Raw genomic sequence first — 9,984 nt, forward strand, 5'->3', positions numbered from 1 at the left:
GTAGCATTATGAAATGCTAGCAAGTTTGGATTTTCTCCGGTAGGTACTAGAGAACCATTGAGGAAGAGAGGAAATTCAAATGTACAGTTTAGATATAAAGATAACTGACAGCACTACAGGGGTTTTTTTTGTTTTGTTTTGTTTTGTTTTGTTTTGTTTTTTTAAGAGAGCCAACTGTAGGCATGAGGCAAAGGTTATGAACTAAGAGAGTTAACAGTTATAGTAATGGAGAGTAGTGGGTTGTTGACTCATAGAGACCCTATACGACAGAATAGAACTACCCCATAGGGTTTCCTAGGCTGGAGTCGCTATCAGAGCGAGAGTGCCAGGTCTCTTCTCCTGAAAGACAGCTGGTGAGTTCCATGGGTAGTGGTGGTGGTTGTTACGTGTCGTCGAATCGATTCCAACCCATAGCGATCCTGTATAGGGTTTCCAAGGAGTTCTGGTAGACACAAATATTAATGAGACAGGACTGATAGGATTTGGTTGCTGATTAGAAGTAAAACAGAGAAAAGGAGTAGTCAGTGCCTTCTGGTGTTTTGGTTGGAGTAACCGGCTAGATGATGAGGCTATGTACCTAATGAAGGAATAGTGGAGGTGACTGAGGATTGCCAGGGATGAGAAGGTGAATTAATTTGGATTTGGAGACGATCCAAGCGAAGATTATGAGTTAACAGAGAAGTACATCAAGCTCAAGCTTAATAAATATATTTAGGCCAGAGATACAGGTTTAGAAGTCATTAGCATATAGATGGGAGCTAAGCCCATTGAAGTAGATGGATAAGCTTGGACTCAGGTGAGTGTGTATGGTGAGAAGATTAAGATCTGAGATGTATCATCTGCTCTGCCAGCCACCAGTGATTCTTTCATTTTGCTTCTTCTGTTTCTCATAGCATCCCTAGTCTTGTGATGCCATCTGATAATATATCCGGAGCTACCACTTGACATTTCTGTTTATGTTTACCTATATTACAGGATTATTCAAATTAGAACTTAAATATTTAAGTCACTGTTGGTATGCCTTCTCCTAAGACGAATATAAAAACCTAAGGACAATAACACTTGTAATTAATGACTTCCCTGGTTAGCTTCTTGTGAGTAGACATGATATCATGTTCATCTTTTTTTAATCTTCCATTTACCTGGTGTGGCACTGCGGGTTAATGCGCTGGACTTCAAGATTGGTTTGAACTGCAAGATTGGCAGTTGAAGCTCACCAGCTACTCCTTGGATACCCTGTACAGGGTTGCTTTGAGTCGGAACTGACTGGATGGCACGTAACAGCAGCAACATACCTATCGTGAGGAACACAGTGATTCCAATAGGATGAGCACTAGACTGTGAACCACAAGGTTGGCAGTTAGAACTTACCAGCTCTTCATGAGAGAAAGATGAGGCTTTCTACTCCTGCAAAGATTTACAAGTCTCAGAAACCCTATACAGGGTCACTGTGAATCAGAATCGACTGGATGTCACTTAACAATAACATATCTATCATGAACACTGTAGGATAAGCACTGGACTACTGACCACTAGGTCAGCGGTTCAAACCCAACAGCTGCTCCTCAGAAACCCTATACAGGGTTGCTATGAGTTGGAACCAACTTGATGGGCACTTAACAACAACAACATGCCTATCATAATATATTCATATAGAAATGCTTAGTATTAGTTGGATTAGTGGGCATATAGTGGGAAAATAATTTTTGTGTTCTATTTAAAGGATGTGCAAAAGAAATCTTTTGAAGAGAAGTATAAAACCTTCATGGATATTTGCCAAAAATTTCAGCCAGTTTTCCGTTACTTCTGCATGGAAAAATTCTTGGACCCAGCTGTTTGGTTTGAGAAACGACTGGCCTACACCCGCAGTGTGGCTACTTCCTCCATTGGTAATCCTCTTGCACCTCTTTGTATTTGGATCCAGTGCTTTCCTACATTCTGATTGCTGGGGGATGCTGGTAATCGTCAACCCAGAGTCATCGTTAGGGCATTGTGTTTCTTCTTCATAATTCTTAGGTTCTCAAGTTGACCTTTATGGGAAAGGAGTCTTCTACTCAGAGAATGGAATTACAACTAATTATTCTACTTTGATTTGTAGAAAGTATGTCTTATTTTCTCTTTCCTTAATATATTATTTCCAGAGATTTTCTTTGGAAAATAATAAAATCTGTGATAAACTTTGCTTGATTAATTTTCTTTCATTATTGTTGTTTTGCATAGAAACGCTATACCATGATACTATTACCCAAATATTGATTCTGTTTAACAAAATTTTGTTTAGGGAATACAAATCATGATTTATATATACTTAAATATTCAATGTACAACATATATTCTGACTTTTTTTTTTTAATTACTAACAGATTAAAGAGCTAGATAATTAACAAAATACTAGAGTATGAGAACTTAACATACTGGTTTTTAAAGAAAGACCGCTCCTTCCACTACTATGTACCATAACCCAATGAGGCAGGAAATGCATATTTTGAAAAAGGTTCCAGATTGTTGTGCAACAGTCTTCTATACTGAGAATCACTGAAATGATTGAGCCAACTTAATTATGAATTAGAAAGTAGACCCAGTTAATCAGAGCTAATCAGGAAGTCAAACATCCAAACTTCCCTGTCAAGTATCTTCTGTAATACCAACCTCTGAAGCAGCAGAGGTTCTCCAAAGAGTTCAATAAGTATTCCAATTTGAGTACACATGATGTGCTACTTTGGCCCTGCTAAAATATGGGTCTAAACTTTTACGACATTAATTTCTGAGGTACTTTTAAATGTGTACCTCTTAAAGGGTAAAAAAAAGAAATTTTTTTCTTTTTCGTAAACTATCTAGAAATTGTAAAGTGTAATACATGTAAAAAATTATTGTTAAAAGTTGACTTAGACCTAAAATGGCCATTTATATATGTAAGTTCCCTGTAAGTAGACTTAAAAAGCCTTAAGTACTGAAAAAATTATGTAGAATTGGTGGTATTAATTGAAATTATGACTAAATGCATTATAAAGCTGAAATCAGTGATTTTGTGTTGTTTTCCAGTTGGTTATATACTTGGACTTGGTGATAGACATGTGCAAAATATCTTGATAAATGAACAGTCAGCAAAACTTGTACATATAGATTTAGGTAAGTAATACAAAGTTTATTTTTTACTAAATTTAGCAAATACTTGATCATTAAGAAAAATTGTTGGCCTATCAGGATATTACAAGTATGAGGGAGACAGACAAAACAATGAACACTTTTTAAAAAGACATAAGCAAGATGATACTGGGAGGAATTGCTAACTCCTCATCTGGGTTAGTGAGTGAAACTTGCTAGAGGTTGTGTCATTTGAGTCAGGCGTTAAAGAAAAAAGAAAAGATGATGCAGACAAGAAGTAGAGCAGATTAGAGAGAAGGATTAATGAAGGTGCAGTATGTTGAGGGAATGAGGAGACATTAATGTAGCAGGAATGATGTTAGTTTGCCTGTTGAGTAGCTTGAAAGATAGGTTGTTGTTAAACTCAAAAACTAGGCTAAGGAGTTTAGACTTTACTTGGATAAGCAGTGAGAAGTAAATGAAGATATATTTTAGCAGGACATGATCATATTTGATTTTTAGAAAGGTACTTTCGGGAGCTATGTTAAGGGAAATTTAATAGTGTGGATGAGAGATGATGATATGTACAAAAGTTGTAGAGAACAGGAGATTAGATTTGACAGACATACAAAAAGGACAAATAGAATGAATGCTTTAAATAGACTTATAATGATGATGTCTTCCACTAGACGTTTCTTTTCCAGTGTCACGGGTTCATTAGCAATTTCAGGGGTTGGAATTTTTTAAAACTATGCTAAGGTTCCTAAGAGCACTTGTCTCCTTCCAATTTATCTTCTTCCTAAGGTGCAGCATTCCAAGTTCCTAACCTAGTAGATGAGAGGGATTTGTCAGCTGGCTTCCAGCTTTTATACTCATAACCTAACAAATCTGCCAAAAGTACTGTTTTACCTCTCACTCAAATCATCTGGAATATAGGAAAATGCCTTTAGGATAGCCTTTTAACAAATGTCACTGGAGAAGTTGACATTGATAGACAAAAAAAAAAAAAAATCTTGAACTAAATTTCATATCTTAGCTCACAAAAATTAGCTCACAATGGATCTTTGACTTAGATACAAAACTAAATTTTGTAGGCAAAAAATGTCTTCCACATCTAGGGGGAGGAAAAATCACAGTCCATAAAATGGAGAAATTGATAAGCTAAACTTTATAAAAATTAAAGATATTTCCTTTACAAAAGATCCTGTTAGAGAATGAAAAGGCATGATATACACTGATGGAATGTTTTTATAAATCTAACAAAGTACTAGTGTCTATGATTTATAAATAACTTTCAGAACTCAACAAAGTCCTGATGTGGTACTGTAGGATAAAACCAACTGCTAGCTGCAAAGTCAGCGATTCAAACCCACCAACCACTCCTGAGAAACTCTATACAGGGTTGCTATGAGTCAGAACTGACTCTCAACAGAACAACAAACAACAACTCAAAACTCAACATTAAAAATAAACTAAATAATCTAGTTTAAACTGTGGGAAAAACTTGAATAGACATTCCGCCAAAGAATGCATACAAATAGCAAATAAACACACAGAAAGGAAATACAAATTAAAACCACAATGTGATATCACTACACAGCTGTCAGTGGTTAAATAAAAATAGTGGGATCACCAAATGTTGGCAAGGATGGGAGAAACTGGGTACATTGCTAGTAGGGATATGAAATGGCACAGCCACTCTGGAAAACAGTTTGGGAGTTTCTTAAAAAACTAAACATATAACTAGTATTTTGTTGTTGTTAAGTGCCATCCAGTCAATCCCAACCCATAGCGACCCTGTATAGGTTTTCTTAGGAGCAGCTGGTGAGCTTGAACCACCAACCTTGAGGTTCAAAGCTACTTTGCAGTCCAGCACATTGACCCACAACACCACACCAGGATACAACCCAGCAATTTACTCCTGGGCATTTCTTCCATAGAATTGAAACTCACACAAACCTGTACTTGTATCAGCTATATTTGTAATAGATAAAAACTAGAAACAGTTGAGATATCCTTCAGTGGGTGAATGGTTAAAGTGTGGTATATCCATACCATGAAATATTGTTGTTGTTAGTGCATTTGAGTCAGTGGTGACTCACAGTGACCCTGTATACAACAGAGTACAACACTGCTCGGTTCTGTGCCATCCTCAGCCATTGCTCTATTTAAGCCCATTGTTGCAGCCACTGTATCGATCTTACTCATTGAGGGTCTTCCTCTTTTTCACTGACCCTCTACTTTAACAAATCTGATATCCTTCTCCAGGGACTTTTCACTCCTGATACCATATACCCAAAGTACATGATACAAAGTCTCACCATTCTCACTTCCAAGAAGCATTCTGGCTATTCTTTGGCAGTCCATGGTATATTTAATATTCTTTGCCACATTTCAGGATTATGGAATACTTAGCAATAAAAAGGAATGAATGAACTGTCAATACACTAAACAACTTACATAAATACCCAAGAACTATGCTGAGTGAAAAGAGAAAATACCAAAAGGTTATGTACTTTCTGTAGGATTCTATTTATACAATACTTGAAATGACAAAATTAGAGAACTTGACATCAGATTAGTGATTAGCCAGGAGTTAGGAGTAGGGGAGTGGGAAACATGGGAGGAAAGTGGTTTGGCTATAACAGGACAGCATGATTAGCAGTGTCAGTATCCTGGATTTTGTACCATGGTTTTTTTTTAACAAAATGTATGCTATTTTTAAGTGTACAATTTAGTACATTATTTACATCCACCATGTTGTGCTACTACCTTCAACCACTAACCATTTTTCAAAAGTTTTTCATCACCCCAAAGAGGAACTCAGTACCCCTGTAGATATTCCCCTCCCCCTAGCCACTGGTAACGGCTAATAACGCTTTCTGCCCATGCATTTGCCTGTTCTCTATATTTTAGAGATGTGCCTTTTGTGTTGCATTTCTTTTACTCAGCATAATGTTTTCACAGCATGTATTAGCACTTGATTTCTCTTTTTGGATGAATAATATTGCATTGTGTATACAAGGTGGTTTCAGAAAGTTCATGGAAAAAGTGAAATCAAAGATAATGAAATTTTCCATGAACATTTTGAAGCATCCACATGTATACCACATTTTGTTTATCCATTCATCTGCTGAGGGACACTTGAGTTGTTTCTACCTTTTGACTAATGTGAATAATGCTGTAGTGAATGTTGGTGTACACATCTGTTGAGTCCCTGTTTTCAGGGCTCTTGGGTATATACAAAGGAGTGGAATTTCTGCGTCATATGGAATACTGCTGTGGTGCTGTAGGATAAGCCGTAAGGTTGGTGGTTCAAACCAACCAGCCACTCCTTGAAAACCCTTTACATGGGGTCATTATATTGGAACTATAACATCATGGTAATTCTACATTTAAGTTTTATAAGGAAGCACCAAATTTTTTTCTATAGCTACTGTACCATTTTATACTCCTGCCAGATGTTACCAGTGGAGGAATTATATAAAGGTATATGGGATGATGTTTCTTACAACTTCATGTATATCTATAATTATCTCAAAATAGTAAAATGTTTCAATTTAAAGTTAATATGAATATATATTCAATGTCTACATTTTAACTTCTACCTATCACTATTTTTAAAATTACTTTTTAATCTAGATTTTAGTTACATTATAAATATATTTTTTAATTAGAAAAGAATCAGACAATCATGGAGATGGTAAGAGCATGCAGAACAGAATAAATAAATTATAGAATAATGTATATATATTTAATTAATATAGAATAAATTCTAGAACAATTTTAGTAGAGTATAGGGGACTGATTATGCCTTTGCACGTTGGGAGAAAAGCAAATTGGTTGTCAAACCTCCTAATCTCACTGTATGTTTTACTCTAGGGGTTGCTTTTGAGCAGGGTAAAATTCTCCCTACTCCGGAAACAGTTCCTTTTAGACTCACCAGGGATATTGTGGATGGGATGGGCATCACTGGTGTTGAAGGTGTCTTCAGAAGGTAAGTGATGTAAAGGAAGGGAGACTAAGGGGTCTGGGTGTCAACATGTGAATCATAGCTTTCTACACATTCACATTCTAGATTGTCTTAGTGCTAGGGTTACTTTCTAGTGCTTTAGCAGCACTAAGAAAAAAGACCCCTGGGTAAAAGCACTAATAATAATGAACATTGGTGTTTACGTATCTGAGTCTCTGCTGTCAAGTCTCTTGGGTATATACTAAGGAGTGGAATTGCTGGGTCATATGGAGTCCTGGTGTGTTGTAGGATAAGCACTGACTGCTTATTCCCCTTTCAAGCCACCTGGAACCTAACCCAGTATAACACACCTACTCTGATTCTGGAAGCAGCACCCCTGTGCCCTTAAACCTGTGTCCTAGCTAACTTTTCTTTTTACTGATTAGCATTACAGTAGGAATCCTGTGTGACGCTGCAGGTTAATGCACTGGACTGCAGGGTCAATGGTTCCACCTCACCAGCTGCTCTTGGGAAAGCCTATACAGGGTCACTCTGAGTTGGAACTGACTCAACAGCACTTAACAACAACAGTTACTGTAGGGTGTCATTGTTGGGGCTATGAAAGACTATATTTTTGTTTTGAGCATATATTCTTCTACAAAATCTTCCTTTAAAAATTTTTGGTAGTTCCTTATAGTTTTCCTAGCATAACTCTGTGTGCTCAGCTTTTTTTTTTTTTTTTTTTTTTACAGAGCAGATCATCAGTTTTATATTCAACATATCATACACTTTGTTTCATTTCAGTAATTGCCATCCCTCTGTATAACATCTGTTATCTGGCTTCTTCCATGTGATTCTTGTTTCCATTCCCCCTTCTTTCCCAGCCCTCTGAATTTTGTCCTTAGGTAAATGCTGCCTTTTGATCTTGAATGGTTGACCATTCTGTGGTGTGCGTACCTCACTAGTGTTATCCCCCTATGTATCTATTTACTGGTTGACTGAAAACTGATGTGTGTATGTGTGCTCAACTTTTATTGGGACAGATTTCAAACTAGTAATTGTTACAATAATCAAAGACTCATATGCTTTATAGTAGTATTATCTTTATAAATGCTAAGCCTATGAAGTATTCACATATATATTTGTATTCATTTCAGAAACCAAGTACTATACTCTTGTTAATAATTCAAAAATGTATAAATGAGATACACATTTGGGAATTCTTAACAAGAATAATTTCAGCATACTACACATGAGTATCTTGGTGTGGCGCTGTGGGCTAATGCGTCAGACTGCATAGTCGTTTGAACTACAAGGTTGGTGGTTCAAGCTCACCAGCTACTCCTTGGAAAACCCTATACAGGGTTGCTATGGGTCAGAGTCAACTTGACGGCACTTAACAACAACAACAACAACACACATGAGTGTATATAAAGATATGTTGAAAATGTTGGTATGCAACAGAATCTATAGTTATAATGTGCTTGATTTTATAGATGCTGTGAGAAAACTATGGAGGTCATGAGAAACTCTCAGGAAACCCTTTTAACCATTGTAGAGGTAAATAGATCATATAAAGAAATCTCTATTTCTCTACCCTGCAGATGTTTATCTTGTGGAAGTCACTGATTAAAACATCACTACTTCACTTTAGGAGCCCTGGTGTGGCACTGTAAGTTAATGCACATTGGGCTGCAAGGTCATTTGAACTGAAAGGTTGGTGGTTCAAGCTCACCAACCGCTCCTCAGAAACCCTTAACAGGGTAGCTCAGAGTCAGAACTGACTCGAGAGCAACTTCACTTTAGTGTGATGGGACGATGCAGGGCCGCAGGAGAAAGGAGGTTGTACAACTACATTCACACATCATTAAGTATTGGTTTTGAAATGCGCTCAGGCCCCTCACATTTTTTGGAATGTATCACATAAAGTATTTGCTCATCTTTAATACATAAATCAGGACTTTGACTTCTTAGATATATATTATATTATTTCAGTATGGTTTCCATTGGAATTTAAAAGAAATCAGTAAGTTGCAGCTTCGTTTTTCCTAACCAGGTTTAGAACCATTTAGACAGCTGGAGATTGGAGGAGTGTAGTTTCAGAGTGAGGGCCAAACTGACTGGCTGCTGTAGGTGTTCCCTCATTGCCTCTCTCCTGTCTTAATTTTGGGACAGTCTACCTGAGTGGGCATTTGGGCCTGCAGAGCCTGTACACTTAGTCAGGGTCACTGCCTCATGTTGTTCAGGGCAGAAAGGGGAGAAAGACATATTTCCAGTGCTTATGACTTAGTTCTATGCAAGCTTTATGAACCAAAGCCTCTATAGATCTACTCTGGGCTGTTGGCAGTCATAGAGATTTTGCTACAAGAAGGCTTTGAAATGGGTCTGAATAATATGTTGAAAAATTAAAATCTAAAACTATGCTATTCTTTTTTTTTTATTTTTTTTTTTATGTTTTATTGTGAATTATATGGTAGTTTACATGAGAGAACTTTAGTTTTACATTCATTCCATCGTATCATCTCATTGCCATGGTTCCAATCCCCTCCATGCATCATCAACCACCCAAAGTGTATATCCCAGAAACCCACCCCTTACACTCCCCCTTACACTCCCCTCTTCCCCCCCACCCCCCCTCGCAGTTTTCAGCCCATGGTCCCTTTCCCTCTCTGGATCCAAAGTCCCCAGCCACTTCATTACTCCACATCATTGTCTCTGCCTCCATCTCAGGCTTCTCTGTTTGTTACAAAACGTCTACCTTTGCATTTCCAACCCTCATAATCCATCCTGATAAGCATTATTCACTACAGTATTACGAGTTACCCATCTGTATTTCCTTTCATCAGCTCCGCCCAGACAGATTGAATAGTACCCACTGGAGATTCTGCCCTCCTCCATGCTCCCTAGCACTAGGTTCCCTCTTGAAAGCTTATAAGCCAGTCACTTCT

The 9,984-nt window shown here is 37.3% G+C and overlaps 1 protein-coding gene across 1 annotated transcript in view; it reads left to right on the top strand.

The window, feature by feature from the left end:
- The window catches only part of ATM (ataxia telangiectasia mutated), a 136,138-nt gene that overhangs the window by 121,001 nt on the left and 5,153 nt on the right, over window positions 1–9,984 (top strand). Inside the window, exons 57-60 of the mRNA XM_006833800.1 lie at window positions 1,724–1,889; window positions 3,043–3,129; window positions 6,967–7,081; window positions 8,533–8,596. Coding sequence (XP_006833863.1) covers window positions 1,724–1,889; window positions 3,043–3,129; window positions 6,967–7,081; window positions 8,533–8,596 — 432 coding nt within the window. The remainder of the gene's footprint in view (window positions 1–1,723; window positions 1,890–3,042; window positions 3,130–6,966; window positions 7,082–8,532; window positions 8,597–9,984) is intronic.

The sequence above is a fragment of the Chrysochloris asiatica genome, unplaced genomic scaffold (assembly GCF_000296735.1).
Source record: "Chrysochloris asiatica unplaced genomic scaffold, ChrAsi1.0 scaffold00008, whole genome shotgun sequence".
NCBI classification, from domain to species: Eukaryota; Metazoa; Chordata; class Mammalia; order Afrosoricida; family Chrysochloridae; genus Chrysochloris; species Chrysochloris asiatica.